The sequence below is a fragment of the Rhinatrema bivittatum genome, chromosome 1 (genome assembly GCF_901001135.1).
Source record: "Rhinatrema bivittatum chromosome 1, aRhiBiv1.1, whole genome shotgun sequence".
In the NCBI taxonomy this organism is placed as follows: domain Eukaryota; kingdom Metazoa; phylum Chordata; class Amphibia; order Gymnophiona; family Rhinatrematidae; genus Rhinatrema; species Rhinatrema bivittatum.
The window spans coordinates 115,761,386-115,784,235 of record NC_042615.1 but is presented as its reverse complement, the minus strand read 5'-3'; the positions used below and the strand labels follow the sequence as shown (position 1 = coordinate 115,784,235).

At 44.5% G+C, this 22,850-nt stretch overlaps 1 protein-coding gene across 2 annotated transcripts in view; it reads left to right on the top strand.

The window, feature by feature from the left end:
• The window catches only part of LOC115082035 (EF-hand calcium-binding domain-containing protein 6-like), a 193,115-nt gene that overhangs the window by 84,593 nt on the left and 85,672 nt on the right, over positions 1-22,850 (top strand). For both annotated transcript variants that reach the window (XR_003854082.1, XM_029586330.1), the window contains exon 13: positions 18,003-18,113. Coding sequence is in view for 1 of the 2 variants with exons in the window: in XM_029586330.1 (XP_029442190.1) it covers positions 18,003-18,113 (111 nt within the window). In the remaining variant the exon portion in view is untranslated. The remainder of the gene's footprint in view (positions 1-18,002; positions 18,114-22,850) is intronic.

The following is a 22,850-nucleotide window of genomic DNA, read 5'->3' as shown; positions in this document are numbered from 1 at the left end:
AATCCACCTCTGCTCAAGTTGTGTCAAAGTGAGAGAAAATTCCCATCACGTGAGGGAAGAGTGCAAACTTCAAGTTTACAGAAACAGAGCTCAGAAAGAGTATGCTGTTTAGCAAGCCAATGTTGTGTTAAAGGGGCATTTTCACTTGATATTCAAATACAAGAACAATGTTCATCGATACGTATACGTACAGGACGGGATGCTTTGCCTACATAGACTAGGGGACATGGGCTAAGGATAGTATTTACAGGATCTTCCTGGGTGGAGCAGTCAGAAGAGACACAAAGAGAAAAAGAGATGCCCGTAGAGGGATTAGTAAACATCTGTAGTGTTAGAGAGTATTTACAGGCTTTACAATGTCCACAAGGACTATGGCCAGTTTGTAAACGTGTGGGAGTGTGGGTAGAACAAAATTCAGAAGAAATTGAAAGGTCATGCAGATTATAACTGCGGTGAGGGCAAAGCAAAGATGTTTAGTGAAAACTAGGTGTGGAGCTAAGTTAGACCAATATTTGCGAATAACTGTGCATATGTGGTGATAAGCTGGATTTTAAGGTAACACACAGGTAATTACGTCATCAGAATCATGTCAGCTTTTTGTGAACAGTAAATCGTAATTACTGTTCACAAAAACCTTGTCTCCACATATGCACGATTATTCACAAATACTAGAGCTCCCTGCTGAGAATTCTGGATTTCCCATCAAAAGTAATCAATAGGAGCCATCCCATGACAATAAGCCCCTAACAAACTTCCAAGTTCGTTTCATCGTGGTAACCAGTAGTGACCTTCTAACCATAACAAGTCTAGTGATTTGCTTCATCAGGCATATTGCATAAATGCATAGTGTTATCATGCCATATTTTTAACCGTCCGGGAACATCAGAGCAAACCTCACATTGAGCTGAACGCGGTAGCAAGCTCCTTCCTTTGGAGCCCAACACGCTGTGAGTAATCTTGAAAAATTAGGATTTTGTTATTTTGAAATGTAATGTCTCAGTTCTTCTGATAAACTGGAATAATTTTCATCTTGTGGACATAATTTAAAATGTTGGCGATCACCACATGTGGTCGTTCCTGGCCCGAGCACTTCATTCCCAAACTGTGAGCCCTCTCAATGGATAGCTTTCCCCATAATTCAGGCAGGTTTAATTCCTGCACCAGCCAGCTTTCCAAACATTCCACCAGCTCAAAATCAGGCACCTATTCTGGTATGCCCACAAATCTTAAGTTTCCTCTTCTAGAGTGATTCTCTAAGACTTCCAGCTTATTTTCTTTAGCATCATTTTTTCTAGTGATGTAACTTTTTCCTGGAGAGCTGTTAAATCTTGTTCCGATGTGCTGATTCGGGCCTCAGCTAGATCTAAACGCGTGCTGATATCCACCAGCAACTGTTTCACCTCAGTGACCTGAGTTAAAATACTGTCCAATTCGGATTCCAGCTTAGTTTCTAATGCCGATACCACCGCAGTCATCAGCTCACTTACCGTGGCCTCACTGAGTACACGCGGCATTTCCAGAGACATTGCAGAATCTATTTTCTTTTCAGGCGACCTTGGCTTCTCTTTGTCTTTCCTCTGTGGTTTCGCTGACATGTGGGTCACTAATAATAACATTCAGTTTTATTCTAATTTCTGCTTTAATGTTAATCTCTTCTCCAAGTTCTCTCCTTCCCTATTGGTTAGTGTTTAATATGCCCATTGTTGGAATGACCCAATGACCCAGTGGGAGCACTCTGTGTTGCTATGCAGAAAAATGGGTTTGATTTCCTCTTGATTCTTGGAGTAGCTGGGGTAAGGAATTCTTCAGAGGCAGCATCCACAGCCCCAGGAGAGGGAAGATGCATAGCTGTTACTCTACAGTGGCACCTACTGATTGATATACAATAGTGTACTTGAACTGGGCTCCAAGGAGAGCTGCGGTCTATATCTCATCCAAAAGATCATTTTTTTGATGATCAAGCATGATAGGGATTAATTAGAGGTCCATTTTCAAAAGCCATTTAGAAGGATAACTCAAATGTTAGCTGTCTAAATGGAAAATGTGACATATTCAGCCACTTATCCATCTTAATTATAGCTGGATAAGTATTTATCTTGAGAGATATCCGGGTAAGTAGTTAGTATTCAGGTCACATGAGGCCGGATAACTTTAGGCCTGCTCTGAAGCAAGCCTAAAATTATCTGGCTGACCTAGTTGGATATACCTGATATTCGTCTAGGTTAGCTGGATAACTCAACCCCTTCTTGGAATGCCTCGAAAACACCCCTTTTTTATCCGGCTAAATTATAGCCGGATAAGTACCCAGCTATAATTTAGATGGATAAGTGGCTAAATATATCACATTTGCCATATGTAGCAGGATAATTTTTAAAAAATATATTCAGCAGGACATTAGTTTGTCCAGCAAACAGCCTACTGAATTTTGGCCTCTAGGAATAAAATACCCCAGCAACCTACATATTTATTTATTTATTTACTTACATTTCTAAGTCAACCAGTTCTAACAAAAAACTCTGGATGGCATACAACATGCAATCAATAATAATAGAAATGTGATGGCAGAAAAAGACCATATAGCCTATCTAGTCTGCCCATCCACTCCAATTAATTCAGCTTACAATTCCTATCACTCCCTCAGTGATCCCCTGTGTTTGTCCCATGCTTTCTTGATATCAGATACTGTCTTTGTCTCCACTACCTCCACGGGGAGACTGTTCCAGGCATCTACCACTCTCTGTAAAGAAATATTTCCTTAGATTACTCCTGAGTCTACTCCCTTTCACCCTAATCCCATGACCCCTCATTCTAGAGCCTCCTTTCCTATGAAAGAGGCTCTCCTCCTGTGAATGGAAACCTTGGAGGTATTTAAATATCTCTATCATACCTCCCCTATCCTGCCTTTCCCTTTCCTCTAGGGCAGGAGTCCCCAAACCTATTCTGGAGGACCCCCAGACAGTCAGGTTTTCAGGATGTCTACAATGAACATGTTTGAGATAAACTTGCTTGCAGTGGAGGCAGTGCATGCAAATCTCCATCATGCATATTCATTGGGGGTAACCTGAAACCCTGACTGACTGGGGGTCTTCCAGGACAGGTTTAGAAGCCACTGCTCTAGGGTATATATGTTTACATCCTTAAGTCTGTCCCCATATGCCTTAGAACAAAGATCATTTACAATTTTAGTAGCCATTCTTTGGACCAACTCCAACCGGTTTATATCTTTTGAAGGCACAATCTCCAGAACTGTATACAGTATTCCAAATGAGGTCTCACTCTCATCAGGGACTTATACAGGGGCAATATCGTTTCCCCTTTTCTGCTGACAATTCCTCTCCCTATGTAGTCAAGCATATTTCTGGCTTTTGCTGTCATTTTATCCACCTGTTTAGCTACTTAACATCATCAGATATGATGAACCGCAGGTTTTACTCTTCTTTCGTACGTAGAAGAATTTCACTCCCTATATTGTACCTCTCCCTTGGGTTTTTGCATCCTAGATACATAGCTCTGTATTTTTTAGCATTAAATCTTACTTGCCAAACTCCAGATCATTCCTTGAGCTTCACTAGATCTCTCCTCATATTTTCCACACCTTTCTGGCTTTCTACCCTGTTGCAGTTTTTGTTATCATTGGCAAAAAGACAAACTTTTCCTGACAATCCTTCGGCAAGGTTGCTCACGAAATTTTTTAAAAGAATCGGTCCAAGGACTGACCTCTGAGTCACACAGCTAGTAATTCCCTCCTTCCCCATTTTTCACTACCCTTTGTCTTCTGCTATTCAGCCAGTTTCTAACTAATCACTCCAGGGCCCATACCAAGGGTGCTCAATTTATTTCTAAGTTGCCTACGAGGAATAAGATATTGATCAGATTCATCTGACAAGACCTACCTCTGGTAAAAACCATGCTGCCTTGGATCTTGCAGTCCATTGGATTCTGGAAAATGCACTATCATCTGTTTTAGCAAGAATTCCATTAATTTCCTTACTACAGAGGTCAGAATAACTGGCCTGCAGTTCCTGGCCTTCTCCTTATTCCACTTTTATGAATAGGAACCACATTCGCTCTTATTATCTTTGAACATATCCCATCTAGTCCTGTCACTATCTACTTTAAGTTTAATTAGCTCCTCATGAAACAGTTTTCTGAAAATTGATTGAGCTTTATCTCACTTCCAATCTTATTTGTGTTTGTTTTATGTAGTCCTGCTCCAGGGCCTTCCAAGGTGAACACCAAACAGAAATATTTGGTTAACAATTTCGCTTTATCTTCATCAGCCCCTACATATTCCTCTCCTTCACTTCTGAGTTTCACAATGCCACGTTTGCACTTCTTTCTATCACTAACATATTTAAAAAATATCTTGTTCACCTGTATTATCATATTTACTCATTTTTCTTTCATTTACATCTTTGCATTTCTGACTACGTTCCCAGCTTCTGTTGCACCGGGAAGTGGACCCTTGGCCTAGTGCAGGATTGGTAGGCTCCCTGGTCGGATCCAGAGAGCACCTGTCACCAGGAGGCAGAGCACAGGAGGAGACAGAGGTAGCTGGAGCTTCGCCATTAGCAACCTGGGGTTCCCTTGGGTTGAGCCCTTGGTTATCCGGACCGCTTGGTCTTAGGTGGGCCTCGCAGGATCTCCTTGAGAGAAAGTTCAGGGGTGTGTCCACCACGATCAAGGGTGCGTAGTCGATGTTCAGACTATGAGTCCAGGGTGCCAGAGAGGGCCAAAAGAGAGTCTCGGAATGAATGGCTAGAATCAAAGTCAGAGTCAGGATAGCGTTGTCAGCCAAAGCAGGGGTCAATACCAGTGGTCAGTCCGTGGGTAGTCAACCAAAGCAAAGGTCAAGTTCCAGAGATCAGTCCGTGGGTAGTCAGGCAAACAGAGGTCAGGTTCCAGGCAGCAGTCAGATGTGGTTGATGGTCAAGCAGAGGTCGGTTTCAGCCAGCGTGCAGACATGGTCAAGGAAGCAGGCAAAGGTCAAATCCAGGTGGCGATCAACATAGTCAAGAACAGGCAGAGGTCAGTACCGAGAAGACAGTCCGAAAGGTACTACCTGGGGAGACGAAGGAACAGAAGGACGCTGGAACAGAAGGATGCTGGAACAGGACTGGAACAAAACTGGAACAAGGCTGGAACAAGACTGGAAACAGAGACTGGAACGCAGAGGCAAACTAGATATCACAGCGTGATCGACCTGATTGCCAAGGCAAGGAAGGGCACGCTGTGGAGGTGGGATATGCCCCTGGCCTTTTAAGGGGCCGGGCGGTCCAATGCACATGCGCCTAGGGTTGGGGCTGACGCCACGGAGGACGCCGAGTCCCACCGTGAGGCCTTGCTGGAGGTGGAAGGCCCTGTGACCGCTGCCGCAGGATGCCGAGGCCTAGTGGTGCTCGCTGGTGCCACAGGGGAGGACGACCCGGGACCCGTGGAGGAGCCAGTGAGGTGAGCAGGCCCATGTGCGGGTCGAGCACGGACGGGACTCGTAACAGTACCCCCCCCCCCCCCCACTTCTAGGCCTCCCACTTCTCAGGTGAGGCTTGTCTGGGTGTGCCCTATGGAAAGCCCTAAGGAGGTCTTTGTCCAGGATGTTCTGTGAGGGCTCCCAAGAGTTCTCCTCAGCCCCATTCCCCTCCCAAGAGAGTAGGTACTCCCAGCGTCCTCGATGCCGACGGACGTCGAGGACCTCTCTCACCTGGAGGGTGTTGTCTTGTTCGGTGGAGACCTGTGGTGGAGGAGGTTCTCTGCATGATGGCCAAGAGAGTATGAGAGGCTTTAACAGGGATACATGGAAGGTGTTATGTATCCGCATGGATCGCGGCAACTGTAGCTGGTAGGTTAATGCTCCGACACGACGGAGTATTGAGAATGGCCCAATATACTTGTGTGCTAGTCTATGAGAAGGAAGATGTAACCAGATATTCTTGGCACTTAGCCATACCTTTTGGCCAGGTCGGAAGAGCGGAGCTGACCTATGATGGGCGTCAGCGATTTTCTTTGATTTCTCTGCAGCTTGGGTCAGACGCTCTTCTACTTGGTTCCATACATTACGGATGGTCTGTGCAGTAAATTGTGCTGAAGGTGAAGGCACGGAGAGGGGTACTGGCAAGGGTAGTCGTGGTTGTCGCCCAAATACTACCGAAAATGGAGAGATGTTGGTAGCTGCTGCGAGACGTGAATTATGTGATAACTCAGCCCAGGGGAGCAATTCGGCCCAATTGTCCTGTTGGTCATTCACATAGGACCTCAAGAATGTTTTCAGTGTACTGTTAGTTTGTTCGACTTGGCCATACTGGGTCAGATCAAAGGTCCATCAAGCCCAGTATCCTGTTTCCAAAAGTGGCTAAGCAAGGTCGCAAGTACCTGGCAGGATCCCAGTGGGTAGATAGATTCCAAGCTGCTTATTCCAAGAATAAGCAGTGGTTTTCTGCAACTCTACCTTAATAATGGTTAATAGACTTTTCCTCCAGGAACTTGTCCGAACCTTTTTTAAACGCAGCTATACTAATAGCTTTCACCACATCCTCTGGCAATGAATTCCAGGGCTTAAGAACATAAGAACATTCCATACTGGGTCAGACCAAGGGTCCATCAAGCACAGCATCCTGTTTCCAACAGTGGCCAATCCAGGTCATAAGAACCTGGCAAGTACCCAAAAACTAAGTCAACTTAATTAATAGCAGGTAATGGACTTCTCCTCCAAGAACTTATCCAATCCTTTTTTAAACACAGCTATACTAACTGCACTAACCACATCTTCTGGCAACAAATTCCAGAGTTTAATTGTGCATTGAGTGAAAAAGAACTTTCTCCGATTAGTTTTAAATGTGCCACATGCTAACTTCATGGAGTACCCCCTAGTCTTTCTACTATCCGAAAGAGCAAATAACCGACTCACAACTATCCGTTCTAGACCTCTCATGATTTTAAACATCTCTATCATATCCCCCCTCAGTCGTCTCTTCTGCAAGCTTAAAAGTCCTAACCTCCTTAGTCTTTCCTCATAGAGGAGCCATCCCATTCCCCCTATCATTTTGGTAGCCCTTCTCTGTACCTTCTCCATCACAATTATATCTTTTTTGAGATGCGGCGACCAAATTGAGTATGCATTGAGTAAAAAAATATTTTCTGTTATTAGTTTTAAATGTATTACCTAGTAACTTCATTGTGTGCCCCCTGATCTTTGTACTTTTTGAAAGAGTAAACAACTGATAAACGTTTACTCATTCCATTTCACTCATTATTTTATAGACCTCTATCATATCTCACTTCAGCCATCTCTTCTCCAAGCTGAAGAGTCCTAACCTCTTTAGCTTTTTTGTTATGCTTGGCGACCTGCACAGCAAAGCTGCTGACCGTCATGTTCACCCGCGCTCCTGACGCTGGGCCTGGTCCCTCTCTCTGCAATGCGGCAGTCTGCCACACCTCTGCAACTCGATGCGGCCATGGCAAGACGCTAGGCCCAGCCTGCCTGCTGTACCACTGCCTTCCCTCTCTCCATGTTGTGGACATCCACCGCACCTCTGCAACCCAATGGGGCCAGACACTGGGCCCAGCTTGCCTGACTCACTGCTGTCCTCCCAAGTGCTCCTAAGGCACGCGTATGCCCGAGCTCTTCTTATTTGGTGGGAATGGCCTAAGGGCACCTCCTGATGATGTCACTGCTTGAACAATATATAAGCCTCCTCCACATATCCCTTCAGTGCCTCGGCAATAGGTTGTCTCGCTTTGAGAAGTGCTTTGCCAATACATTCCTGTTCCTGATTCTTGTTCCTGGTTCCAGTTCCTGCTCTATGTTCCTGAGTTCCTGTGTCTCATTTCTGTTCCTGTTTGGCAGTCTGGTTCATCTTAAGTTCTTGTCTTTGTGGTCAGTCTCCTCTTATCTGTCTTCAGCATCTTCTGCTCCTGTGGTCCTTTGACCTCCCTTTCGTTCTCCGTCCCTTTGGATTGGACTTCTGGCTTTGACTCCGAACCGGCTATGAATCTGTCTACAACTGAATTTCTGGTTTGACCCTTGGACTGGACCTTGACACTGCTTGAACACCGCCTGTCACTGACCACTGCCTTCTCTCCATCTCTGATTGAACTTTGCCTACCTCAGGCCACAACCTGAACTTGACTGTGTCTGACCGCTGCCTGCTCTGTTTTCTGCTGTTTCAGTTGTTGCTCTGTCAGTGCTTCTTTCTCCGTGCTGGCGTTCAACATCTTCATTGTGACAGATCATCACCTTTACAGGGGCCCGTACCTAAGACCAGCCAGCCTCAGCACCCCAGGGCTCAACCTAATACCAAGGGCTGGTATTGGTGACGTTCCTATAGGGCTTCTACTCCAGCTAACCTCACCTGTCAATGGTGGGGATCTGCAGAGCTCCTCCCTGCAGGTTGTGCCAACTCCGCCTCGATCCAAGGGTCCACATCCTTTTTTCATAGGGGAATTCTTCCATCCCCTTTATCATTTTGGTTGCCCTTCTCTGTACCTTTTCTGATTCTGCTATATCTTTCTTGAGATATGGTAACCAGAACTGAACATAATATTCATGATGAGGTCGCACCATGGAGCAATATAGAGGCATTATGATATTCTCTGTTTTATTCTACATTCCTTTCCTAATAACCCCTAGCATTCTTGGATGCTGGTACACAATGAGCAGAACATTTTAAGATATTTTCAACAATAATACCTACTGAATGGTGACTCCTAATGTGGAACCTTGCATTATGTAGCTATAATTTGGGTTATTTTTCCCTAAGTGCATCACTTTCCTCTTGTCCTCATTCAATTTCATTGGCCATTTGCATGCCCAGTCTCCCAGTTTTGCAATATCCTCTTGCAATTTCTTGCAATAATTTTGTGTCATCGGCAAATTTGATCAACTCACTTGTTGTTCCCATTTTCAGTTGTTTATAAGTATATTAAAAAGCAGTAGTCCCAGAATAGATCCCTGGGGCACTCCACTATTCACCTTTTTCCATTGGGAAAATTTACCATTTAGTCCTTGTGAAGCAGTGCCCCTGTGTTCCCCCTTAAACAAGTGCAGGACCAGGCTAGGTGCCTGGTCCCTTTTAATTCCTCTTGTGAGAGAGAGCACTCTCTGGGCAGGGCCCAAAACAGGAGAAATAAGAGCTGGGACTCAGGTGGGTTAGTCAGAGCAGGCCCAGGTCTCCAGGAGGAAGGCAGCTCCTGTAGAATATTGCTGTCCAAACACTGAGCTATAATGAAGCTGTGTGAGAACTGATAGAAGTGGTACTAACTGAGTAATTGAAGTATGCTATTCTGAAAGTAAAGACAGTCTACTAATGTGTATATGGTAAAGAGGCAAATAAAGATAATGTATTTTAAGAAAGGCTGCGGTCAGTCCAGGTTTATGTCAGGGACACAATACTTGTTCCCACAATCCTATTCTCTGTTTTCTATCTTTTAACCAGTTGGCAATCCACAATAGGACACTGCCCGATATCTCATGACTTTTTATTTTCCTAAGAAGTCTTTCATGAGGGACTTTGTCAAATGCTTTCTGGAAATTCAGATACACTATACCAACTGGCTCACCTTTATCCACATGTTTATTTATGCCTTCAAATAAATGTAGCAAATTTGTGAGACAAGTCTTCCCTTGACTAAATCCATGTCAGTTCTGTCCCATTACATTATGCTTATCTATATGTTCAGCAATTTTGTTCTTTATGATAGTTTTTACCATTTCCCTGGCACAGACATCAGATTCACTGGTCTGTAGTTTCCTGGATCACCCCTTGATCCCTTTTTAAAAATTGGCATTACATTGGCAACCCTCCAGTCTTCAGAGACCATAGATGATATTATCAATAGTTCACAAATTTCCAATAGCAGGTCCGCAATTTCATTTCTCAGTTTTTTCAGCATTCTGGGATATATACCATCTGGTCCAGGTGATTTGCTTCTCTCTAGTTTGTCTATTTGCCTAGTATATTGTCTAGGTCACTGAAATTTGTTTCAGTTCCTCTGAATTATCACCTTTGAATATCTTTTCTTGCATGGCTTTATCTTACATCTTCCTCAGTAAATACCAAAGCAAAGAATTAAACTAGTCTCTCTGCTATGACTTTGTTATCCCTATGTGCCCCTTATATCCCTTGATCATCTAATTGTCCAGCTGACTCTCTTGCAGGCTATATATCTTGCATTTCCCTGAAAAAGGTTTTATTATGAATTTTTGCTTCCATATTCTTTCTTTGCCTTCCTTATCAATGCTTTGCATCTGACTTGTCAGTGTTTATGCTGTTTCTTGTTTCTTCATTTGAATCCCTTTTCCATTTCTTGAAAGATGTTCTTTTAGATATTATAGCCTTTCTCACCTCACCTTTCAACCATGCTGGTAGTTGTTTAGCCTTCCTGCCACCTTTTCAAATGCATGGAATACATTTGGTCTGGATTTCCAAGATGGTATTTTTAAACATCCATACCTGAGCTAAACTCTTAACCTTTGCAGCTGCTCCTTTCAGATTTTTCCTAACCATTTTCCTCATATTATCATAGTTACCTTTTTGAAAGTTAATTATTGTCATACTAGATGTCTTTTTGTGCTCCCTTCAGTTATTAAGTCAAATTTTGATAATGTTGTAATCACTTTTGCCAAGTGGCTCCAGCACTGTTACCTCTCATACCAAATCCTGTGTTCCTCTAAGGACTATGTCTAAAATAGTTTCCCCTCTTGTTGGTTCTTGTACCAGCTGCTCCATGAAGCAGTCATTTATTTCATCTAGGAACTTTACTTCTCTAGAATGTCCTGATGTAACATTCACTCAGTCAATACTGGGGTAATTGAAATCACCCATTATTACTGTGCTGTTGATTTTGTTAGCTTCCCTAATTTCTATTAGCATTTCATTGTCTGTTAGTTCATTCTGTCCAGGTGAATGTAATACTCCCCCACTATTGTTTTATTCCCTTTTTCACCTGGAATTTATATCCATAAAGATTCAACATTGCATTTTGTTTGCTGCAGAACTTTTATCCTGTTTGACGCAATGCTCTCTTCAAGGCTGGTGCAAGGGAATTAGGCGTCCTAGGTACCTTCTGCCTTGCGCCCGGCCCCCCCTCGTTGTGCCACTCCCCACGTCCATGTCCCCCCAGTCACACCGCCACCCCCCGCCCCTGGTCGTGCTGCCACCCCCATTAGGGAGCACGAGACGTGGGGCCACATGCAGCTTCACAAAAATATTTTTACCGTAGAAAATAAACTGTTTATAATATCCGTATCCGTAGTTGCAACTAAGGTGCTTATACATTTTGAGATTTAAACACTATTGGAAAACAGTGCAAATGTAGGGCGTTATTATGAACAGTTTATTTTCCACAGTAAAGATATTTTTGTGAAGCATTTCAAAATTTAAGAACATTTAAAAAAATAGGGGTGGATAATTGTATGTTGATGATTACAAGAAGTCTATTTAGGTAGCCTGAATAGTACCTGTATAATAGCATTATATATGAAACTACCACCTTTCTCTCTTAAAAATGTTCTAGAAGGTTTCCTTCTCAACAAAATTATAAATTTTGGAATAAAAATTTTTTTATATTAGGTATTAATTTATAGGTTTTGCTTGTGGTTTGGTATTTTGATTTACCTGCATTATTGGTTTGGGTTGGTTTGTATGAAGCATTATATAGGCCAGAAGGAGTGATGTCATCTAGAGGCACCTCCTGGGCTTTCCTGCCGTGGGCCCTTTAAAAGTAATGAGGTCAGGGGTGTGTGTGTGTGGGGTTGCGCTGTCGTTGATGTCCTGCCGCAGGAATCTTTGGTGGTGTTCTGCCACGTCGATGCACAGCATCCGCCGCACTGGAAGGAAGGGTAGTTCAGCAGCTGTGGGGAGCGATGGGGAGGCCCAACCCGAGGGGTTAGTGTGGCAGTTCGCAGGAGGAGCCCGCAGACTGCCAAATGTAACAAGCCTATCCAGCAGCAGCAACAGATGGAAAAGCAGAGAGTGGCCCAGCTATACATCACCTTACTCAGAATCTTCTCAGCATACACAAAAGAGATAAATTATTTGGTTTTTTTACATGTTGTTCTGTAAATGTTATAATATGTTTGTTTTCATGTGATCTTAGTTAATAACCCGTTTATGCTGTAATATTTATGTAAAACATATGAATTTTGAACTGTAAATAAAGGTGTTTTATTTGTATAATGGGAAAAAGAGGTGTGAGAGATAAGTACGTGCAGTAGCTTATATGGTAGAGAACGTAATGTATGTTACAGTGGCATGTTAGTGCTGTGAATGCTTAGTTTATATAAATTATACTTGCTAATGTTGCTGTGCTGAATCACAGTACTATTTGTATTTTATGATATTTACACAGTCCCATAGTTTGGTGTTGTACATTTGAGTAGATGAAAGGTGATTTGTGAATGTGAATGTGGACCCTTAGTGCTGAGGTGTGGTTGGTGCTGCCTAGTGGGCAAGCTCACTAGGCAGCACACTGACAGCTGGCAGAGGAGCCCACAGGCGGTACCGTCTGGAGCTTCGCCTATACCAGCCACTTTCCCCTTTGGGTTCTGGTGACCTGCAGGTCTTAGATGGGTCCTTAGGGCAATCTCTAGGCTAGTCCAAGGTGGAGCAGGAGTGGAGGCAGGAGGCAGACAATGGAGAGAGACAGGCCAGAGGGTGAGGTGGACAGCAGACAACAGTTATAGACAACAGGCCAGAGGTTGGGACAGGCAGCAGGCAGAGTAAGATCAGGTCCAAAGCCAAGGTCAAGGTCCAGGAAATCAAGCTGAGGGAACAAGGAGCAACAGTCAGGACAAACAAGACAGACAGACCAACAGGCAACAAAGCGGACGGATAAGGAAAGGCAAGGCAAGGAACAAGACATGAGTAAGTCAAGGAACAAGGCACAAACAAGGCAAGGAGCAAGGTATGAAAGCAACATGCACTGGAACAGGGGACCTGCTACTAAGGTGATGTCTGGAAGTCAAAGGGCCCTTTCAGGGGCTGAAGTCTGACATCATCGGAGGGTGCCGTGACCTGTTTCCCACCGTGGGCCCTTTAACTCTGGGCGCGTTGGGTGAGTGTGCACACCTATGAGTCCAGCTAGAGGTGTCGATCGAGGCAGTATCCTGCTGCAGGAGCCTGGCCTAGTGGCGACCGAGTTTCAGTTGTGTCGGGGGTGAGTGATGCTTGTTGCGGACAGGTCCCGCGACCGGTGAACATCACAATTACTATATTACCATGCAAATATGTGAATGCAAGGAAATTGAGGCTTTAGACTAGGATAAGAGAATTGATATGCATTATATATACACAGTAGATTTTAATATAAGCAGCAAAGTAGTCTAAAGCAGTTTCTAGAAGACTAATTTCTTAATTCTTATCCTGTAAAAGTGTGTTTGCCTTGGAAAGCTTTTGGAAAACAGGAAAAGTGTAATTTTTGATTACAGAAAAAGATTGAGGGTTTGACAGAGGAAGCTATCCTATATTTCCTCAAGTAAGAAAAGATTTTTAAATAGTCAAAATTGCTGTCATACAAATGTAATGGAATTGCAGAGCCCTGCCTCAATTAGAAGTAAATATATTCAGATCTAAGGACTGCTGGAGGCAAATAAGCAGGAATGTGTTTCACTTAATCAGTGTTGCTAGGCTGGTCTTTTGGCAGAATGTTAATGGAATATTTATGGTGAGGCATAAGGTTCGTCATCATATCAGGACACACCAGCAATGCCCAAAAGCAAGAATACCCCTTCAGCTAATGGTAAGAACATTATTCATTGGGATAGGTGAAAAGGCTTGCTGATAGGGAGATGGAGTGCTATGGGGCTGAGAGGGGGGAGATGAAGAGAGCGGGGCTGAGATGGAGCAATGAGCGTAGGGGCAGGGATATTTCTAGGCTTGTGCATGATTCTGTTTGACTGTGCACTGAATTAGCAAGCCCCAGAAGACACAGGACTCCAAAAATGTGGTGAAACACCTGGTGACAGTGGAATGCAGTCTGGTGACAGTGGAATGCAGCCAACAGTGTGTGCTATGGTGCCACTGAAGCAGGGCATGACCGCTTGTTCGCTGGCACCGTGGCAGTCTTGCTGCCGCCTCTGTTTGCAACCCTGGTTCTGAAAGTCAGGAGGAGGGATGCAAATTGGGGAGGAAGGGGTAGCAGGTCCACTTCAAGGACAGCGAGCATGCGTGAGCATGTTTCTGTGCAGTGCAAAACACAAATGATATAATAAGCCTTTGTTATGAATTTAGATAGTACTGACTATCTTTGCCTGTGGGATTTAAAAGTCCTTTCCTAGTAAAACCAACAAGAGGTTTTACAGAGAGTTTAAGAGCTTCTAGTGATCTTGGATAAGAACCAACCTAAAAACACCAGTGAAACAAATCTGATGTTTCGTGTAGCCCTCAGTGCACAATAGTCAATGCAAGAAACCAAGTCCCTCCCCCGCCAGTTGCTCCCGTGCTGTGCCAGACTGCACTTACATGCTAGTGTGAATGAAAGAAGGGCCTCTATTTATTTCTATTCCACCAATCCACAGATGTGGGTGGATAACAGCCAAACATGCATAATCAAAATAGACAAAATTATTATGGAAACAGAAATACTCAAATGACAAAACAAAATCCTTTTACACGCCAGCTTGCTTATTCCCCCTCTCTTCTGCCGAGGTTTTGAAAGAGCCAAACTCTTCCCAAATGGTTACAAATAAATCCACTGATGCCGCTTTTCCCTGTAAACCATGGGCCAGGGCTTCACCCGGGCGTAGAAATTTTAAAGCAAAAATTAGCTCTAAAGACAAGCACAGCAGAAAGAGAATCCACCTTTTGGAGGAACGCTACATGCCCTGTGAGCTGGAACTGTTCCGCTGCTTTCTCCTTGGCGATGCTGTGCAGAAACGGATTTTCTTCTCTTTGGCCAGTGAAGCACTGTAATGATGGCAGGATTTTGAATTAAACTCTGAGCGACCCCACTTGGGAAATTAAACTAGATTTTATTATAAAAGAACCCTTTGCCGGTTCTAGGTGCACGTCATAGACACTTTTGAAGAAAGAATTAAAGCTTTTCTACTACGGTTTTAAACCTTATTTCTTGGTTTCTTTTCCTGATGACCGCTTGCTTACCATAGAAAACAAAGAGGTTGGAAGGAATAGTCTTCGGGGACAATTTCCCTGCAGGTCCACATTTAATAAAATAAAGAATTCTTGCCCTTTCTATCTTTAAAAAAAAAAGCATGCATTCTTGTAACATCAAAGGGAGAGCCCCAGGTGAAGCAAAGGATGCTTTTTTTTAGGACACATCCTAGTATACTTATATTTTCTATACACTATGGGGTAGATTTTAAATACTTGCGCGATCGCGTACTTTTGTTCGTGCATCAGGCGTGAACAAACGTACGCTGGATTTTATAAGGTACGCGAGTAGCCGCGCGTATTTTATAAAATCCGGGGTCGGCGCGCACAAGGGGGTGCACATTTGTGCAACCTGCGCGCGCCGAGCCCAGCGCGCGCTGCCTGTTCCCTCCGAGGCCGCTCCGATTTCGGAGCGGCCTCGGAGGGAACTTTCCTTCGCCCTCCCCCCACCTTCCCCTCCCTTCCCCTACCTAACCCACCCCCCCAGCCCTATCTAAACCCCCCCCTAACTTTGCGCGCGTCGGCCGGGAGCCCTGCTCTGTCCTCCGGTCCCGGGGGCTGGTCCGGAGGCCTCGACCACGCCCCCGGGCCGGCGCCACGCCCCCGGGCCCGCCCCCGAAATGCCCCTTTTCGAAAGCCCCGGGACATACGCGCATCCCGGGGCTTTACGCACGCCGGCAGCCTTTGCAAAATAGGTGCGCCGGCGCGCGCGGGCCTTTTAAAATCCGCCCCTTTATTCATGTCATTTAGATTTAGCTTATACCTTTTCATTGGTAACTCAAGGCAAATTACATTCGGGTACAGGACTTATTTCCCTATCTCTCAGGGGGGCATTTTCTTAGCTGTGTTTATCATGTAGTAAATGTCCTAACGGAGTGATAATGCATAATATTTCAAATGCCTCACGTTATCTTCCTCCTTATACCGCCGGTATGATAATGAGATGCTTTGCATGCAAATGTATGCAAAGCAGCTCATTTCTAGGCAATCTCATGGAAATCGAATTACGCGGTTTGCCTCAAAAATCGCAAGCTGTTTTATTTGATGTAAAGTTAGCTACAGCTCCTGAGATGTGGCTGATTTTCCCCAGGAGCATCCCGAAGCTCTTGGGGCCATCTCGTTAAAGGGGCTGATCGGCTCTCGCAGCGCAACCCCTCCCCACAAGTGGAAAAAAAAATCCCTGGAGGTCTGGTGAAACCCCTGCCCCAACCCTCCCCCTGAGTCGGCCTCCGTGATGGTAATAAAAAAAAACATGCAGTGCAGGCCCATCCCCTCCTATCCAAATTTGGCCCCTTTCTGGCAAATATCCCTACCCCAAGCCTCCGACTCCTCCAGGCCAGTGACCCATCCCTCACGTCCTCCCCCCCCCCCAGACCTCCCCCTGAACTTTCCTCCTTGCTGTGCAATACAAATCCCTGGTGACCTCGGAGGCCCAGAGCACTCCTTAGGCTCTGGGCCTGTGCCATCCCTTTCAGCATGGTACAGGGTGGCTGTGATAGAGGCAAACGCATTTAAGCAGCCAGCAGGCAGAATGGCTGATCAAAATCTCATGATTGAGGGTGTCGAACGCTGAGGAAAGATCGAATAACACGAGCTGACTGCCATTACTCTCATCATTACACGTCATCCGTTAGAGCAATTAAGGAGTTCTCAGCACCATAACCTTTTCTAAATCCCGATTGTAAAGAATCCAAAGAGTCACCCTCTTCCATAAAATCTAACAGCTGGGTCACTACCACTTTTTCAGTTAATTTACCCAGGTAAAGAAGAGAAGCTAGAGGCCCTACATTTTCATAATTCTTTATATCAGCATTTTTTTTAAGCATTAGTCTGATTGCTACTGACTTTAAGACTGAGGGGAATAAACCCTCTTGTATAGAGAGATTTAACAGGATGGAAGCTGCTTTGTTCGGCTCTGGTATAGATGGGCCTTTGGACAAGGGTCCTGCAAGTTAGTAGATGTTCCTATAGTAGCCATATACTTTTCAGTCTCTACTTGAGTGCAAACGACTCCTAGGGGACAGGATGGTATTAGACATTTCCACTTTAAGCTAGAAACAACAAAGGATAAAGATATCTTGTCCGATTCTATTCCAGTTTTATGTGCAGTCAGTCTGTCCCAGTGATTGCACAAACCAAAGTGACATTAAATTACTACACTCCCCAGCCATTTCCACTGTAGTCCCCGCTGCAGAAGATACCAGCACTCTTCCAAGCTCATAGAAATCAAGTCCCTCCGCCTCTTATCAGCTTTGCAAGGTGATGAATGACCGCCTTGTTGGCCATTATTTTCTTAAGTCATTCCTTTTTATGCCACTGTTGCGAGGATTATGCTTCAGTTGAGCTTTGGAGATGAAGACATTTTCTTGCTGATGAATAAACACTGCCACTTTTTAAATATTCGTATGCAAAAATGTCCTGAAAGCCATTATGAAATGCTTTGCAAAAGCAGTAAGGCAGTGTGTGGTGGTGGTGGTGGGGGTTTTTTCTTTTTTTTTTTTTTTTTCGAAAAGCCACTTGTTTTTTAAACGTTTTCTTTCATAGCGAGATGGGAGCATCTGAAAGGCCTTTCAGCATTAACTTGTTTAAGCGATACCAGTGTTTTAGTGTAATGAATAACCGGTTTATAGAGGACAATCAGCAGCAGCTCAGCATACTGGTGTATCTGTGTCTGTGCCCCCACCAATACAGGGATTCTGGGCAAGAAGTTTCTTTCTTTCAGAAAGCTGAAGCCATCAAAACCCTGATTAACCTCTGATATTCACTTGGTGCTCCTGCTCTGGAGGACTGAGGCAGTAACAAAGAGTTAATGGCAGCCATATGCTTGGGGTATTGTGGGTCCTGCTGACCCAAAGGTGAACTCCATGAGTGACTGGTGCTGACTGCTGTTTGTTTCAGGTTTGGTCTGGAGCTTAGTGACGAAGAGCTGGAGCTGCTACTTGACAGAATTCCCCTTGATGAAGACGGAAACGTCCGATACCCACAGTTCATGGCCATGTTTGATTCCCGGTATGCCAATCTTCTCTTAGATTTTCTTTTTCATTTGTCCTGTGTGTTCCATTCCTGTTTTTAAGAGGGGCTATACAATGTTGTCAGGTGCAATACTCCTCTATTTAATTTGTTCATTTCTGCAAATAGTTCTTACAAATATTCAGGTAAAATATAACAAAGCCTGGAATAGAACAGGGCTCTGTTAGAGCAATCTGTCCATTGCATTTAGGAATATGACATGACTGTTATCATCTACTGTGTAATATTTTGTCAATTGTCTCTTCCTACACCTCACTTACATCCTGTTACTAATTCCATTACATGAACTTCTATTTATATATAACATTTTATAGTCATAGATATAGATATAGATATACATACACACACACACAGGATATATATATATGTATGTCTTTTTTATATACCTCTTAGATTTATAGGAAGCTCTTTTATTACATTAGACAGTATATCATGCAACTGGAAAAAAAAACCCGGATTATTGAATTGGATTAAATGTATTATGTGCTATGAGATTCATATTCAGCTACGCAGGGAGCAGAAACTTTAGGTGAGAAATTCAACAGGACTTATCCGGGTAAGCTACTCTTGAATATATTTACCTAAAGATAACCCAATAAAGTTACCTGGCTAACTTCAAGCGATGTTTTCTCTGACCAGACTTACCCACGGAAGTTTACCCAGGTAGCACTCAGTACTGGTGCTACCCAGCTCCAGAACGCTCCCTGTCCTCCCTCTTTTTAGCCCTGATTTTCAAAAGCACAAGCGTAAAATGCAATTTTACATGCATGAATGGGCTTCTTGAAAATTGCTCTCGGGGTTTTGTGCATAAAAGTACATGGGGACAAAGGCTGGGCAAGGAAACCAGGTCAGAGTTAAGTTAGCTGGATAAGTTATCCAGCCAACTCTGATATTCATAGTGAGGGGCTTGCCCTAGTCCTGTGTACCCCTAACATGGATAGCAACTAAAAGATTAGTTTTCTTTCAAAGTCTCACCCTTGCTCTGAATAAATTCTTGGAATTCCATAAGAGATGAAGAACCTTTCACAGAGGACTCTAGTCACTGTGATAGCCCTCTGGTCTTCAGTACGGTAGTCTTACCGATTGAAATCGTAAGTTACCACAAAAATATCACTGATGTTGCCATTGTCAGGTTCCTTGGGTAAAATGTTGATGCACACTTATGTCTGATACATTCCACATGTCCCATGTAGGCAGGCAGATTTCAGGGGCAATGTCTTCCTCTGACTGCACCTTAGGCAAGACTTACAGTAATCTTTTATGTCATGTCTCATACAAATTACACAAAAAAGCTTCCCTCATATCATTTAAAGAGTACAAAAAATTGTAAAGGAAATATCAAGTAACTATATTGCACTAAATTTATATACAATTTATTTTTAGAAGTATGAATTTTACATTTTTAAATGTTTAATTAGAGGAAAAAAGACCTCAGCAAGCAGTCATTTACCCAATTGTCAGAATGCACTGCTAAAACCAATCAATCATTGGTCAAAAACCTCCGGGCCGGATTTTAAAAGGGTTACGCGCATAAGTTATGCGCGTAACCCTCTTAAAAGGCCCCTGCGCGCACCGAGCCTAACTTGCATAGGCTTGGCGGTGCGCGCAAGCCCCGGGACGCGCATAAGTCCCGGGGCTTTGCAAAGGGGGCGTGTCGGGGCGTGTCAGGTGGGCGGCGCAAATTTCGGGGCGTGGCGGGAGGCGTGGCGGGAGGCGTGACGCCGGCCCGGGGGCGTGGTCGAGGCCTCCGGACCAGCCCCCGGGTCGGGTGATGGCGCGCCAGCAGCTCGCTGGCGTGTGCAGATTTACGCCTGCCTCTGGCAGGCGTAAATCTGCCAACACAGGTAGGGGGGTTTAGATAGGGCCGGGGGGGGTGGGTTAGGTAGGGGAAAGGAGGAGAAGGTGAGGGGAGGCGCGCGCAGGTTGCACAAATGTGCACCCCTTTGTGCACGCCGACCCCGGATTTTATAAGATATGCGTGGCTACGCGTGGTGCGAGAACAAAAGTACGCGCGCGCGCTGTTTTTTAAAATGTACCCCTCCATGTTTTACAAAATACTACAGATAGTGAGAAAAATCAACCTTAAGTGAATTTCAATAAAAAAAAGTTTCATTCATAAAGCTAAAACTCTAATGGCTTATCACATTTCAAATATTTATGGGTGTATTATCAAAAAAACATTTTTAATGCACCAAACTAACCCCTAGATTCATCAATCCATGGTAAATGTAGCAGAAATATGTCATGTAAGCTTCCCACGATAAAAAGATGTTCATGGTTAGGGAAATTAATGAAATATTGTATTGCATATGAAAACATCATGTCGCATGACGCATTATTGTGCCATGCGTCATTTTACGCATCAAGTATATGGCGTGTTATTTTCTTTGTTTATATATATCAGCTTCCTGCAGCTGCCTCTTTGATGGTGTGTCAGGAGTTGGAGAGAGGAGAACTAATTGGAGGTTAGTTGGTGGTTAGTGGGAGTTTTGGAGGAGAATTTTACTGATTATCAGGCCAATTCAGTATGGTGCGCTCAGGCCGAGCGCACCGTTAGCCCCTGTTTGGACGCGTGTTTTCGACGCGCTATTATTACCCCTTATACAGTAAGGGGTAATAGTGCATGGAAAACATGTGGCAAACCCCCCCAAGCGCCTCCTTATTAGCGTGGGCCCTCATTTGAATACTGAATCTTGCGCCCAGGAGAGTGGCCTGGGCGTGCGTTGGGAGAGCGTTGGGAGAGCGGGCTCTCACTTCGGAGCACTGGTTGTCCCGTGCAATTTACTGAATCGGCCTGAATCTGAGTTAGTTGACCTGTATATTGTTTCTCATCTGTTTACCTTTACCTTTGTCTGTTGTGTTTATCTATATGTGAAAATGTTTGTGCATTTGTCTTGTTTGTCTGTCTGTCCCTTGATGTGGAGGAGTGGTGAGGAGAGGAGGGATGGAGGAATGGTAAGGAAAGGTGGAGGAGTGCGGGGGAAGTGATGAGGAGCAGGAAAGGATGAGCATATAAGGTGTGGGGAGAGAGGAGAAGAGATGTATGAGGAGAGGAGGGAAGAAAGGAGCAAGGAGGAGGACAGAAGTGGTAGAAGGAGGAGGAGTAGAGACAGTAGGAGTAGAGATAGGGAAGAGAAAAGGAATAGAAGGAGGCAGGAGGAGGCAGGAGGGGGAAGTCTAAGCAGGTGAGTGTGGAGGGAGGAGGACGGCAGAGTAGAGCTAGACAGAAAGGACAGAGGGTGGGGGAGTTGTCAGGGCAGGTGCAGGGTAGGGGAGGAAGGGAGGGGAGTAAGAAGTGGGAACGGGAGTCAGATGAGTGACACCACCTCTCCGGAATTGGAAGTGGCAACCTGATCCTCTGTCAGTCAGGCAGCAGGTTGTGCGCATCTATGCACCTATAAGTTCAACGTGGAGGACAATTTGCCAGTACAATTGAGAATTACAACATGCTCTTCGGCAACCAGGCTGTGAAGACCTCCAGGGCTGCCAAGGGTCAGATATGGTGGAGCATCGCGCAGGCCATATTCCAATGTAGCAGCATCAAGAGGACCAGAGAGCAGGTGGCCCACCGTTACAGGGATGTCAAGGCACAATTAAAGAATAAGGTAGCCAGCAGGAACAAATATATGCACTAGACTGGAGGAGGAGTCCCTTGCTCAATCATCCTGATGCCAATGGAGGAGCGGTTCATTCAACGGCTAGGTCCGGACGTTTTTGAGGGAATGGACAAGGCCCTGGACACAATGCGAGCCGGTGCCAGTAAGTTACAACACCTGTAAATGTGAAGTCAGCTACAGATGTCCACACCTTTTTGCATAAGATGCTCACATTGAATGATGCAAAGTGCACATCTTATGCAAAACAGTACATGTGCACTGCTTAGCATTCATACTTATACCTTATTCTTTGTTTCCATAACCCTTGCCCAGGAAACCCCTGGTCCCAGCCATGAAGCCCAGGTACCAGCAGTGGAGCCCCACATCTCATCGGTCCCTTTGTCCTGGATGTTGAGTCGCAGTGGACAAAGGAAGAGGAGGAGTAGGAGCAGCAACAGCCACAGCAGCAGCAGCTGCTTCAACCCCTTGGGTCACCCATACTCCTTGACACTAGCCTCAACCTCTCAAGCAAGTTACCCCCATGCTTATTTGTTTCCCTAGACCGTAAAAGTCAGGGTCCTTATTAGTTGCTGTCTGAATCCAATTCCCCTTTTCCTCTTTTATTTATTTATTTTATTTATTTCGGGTTTTTATATACCGGCATTCGAGAACGCAGTCCCATCATGCTGGTTCACATAAAACAAGGGTGTATCGTAAACATAAACTAAAACAATGGTGCAGAAAAAGGCAGTTACATATAACAGGGTGATTAGAACTTGGCAGAGGAAGAAGAGAAAGGACAGGTCATTAATTCAAACATATAAACGATAGCGGAGATGGTTAACGATATAAACGATATAAACGATAGCGGAGATTAATTCAAACATATAAACGATAGCGGAGATGGTTTCCCCCTGCCATTGAAGCAGAGAGCAATGATGGATTGCATCAACAGTATGAAGGCTTATTGGTTAAGGGTAATAACCACCACACCAGCAAGTTACCCCCATGCACTCTTTTTTTCATTTCCATCCTCTAGCATTTAGGGACCACAGTGTTTATCCCATACTCTTTTGAATCCTTTCACTGTTTTTGTCTTCACTTCCTCCTCCAGAAGGGC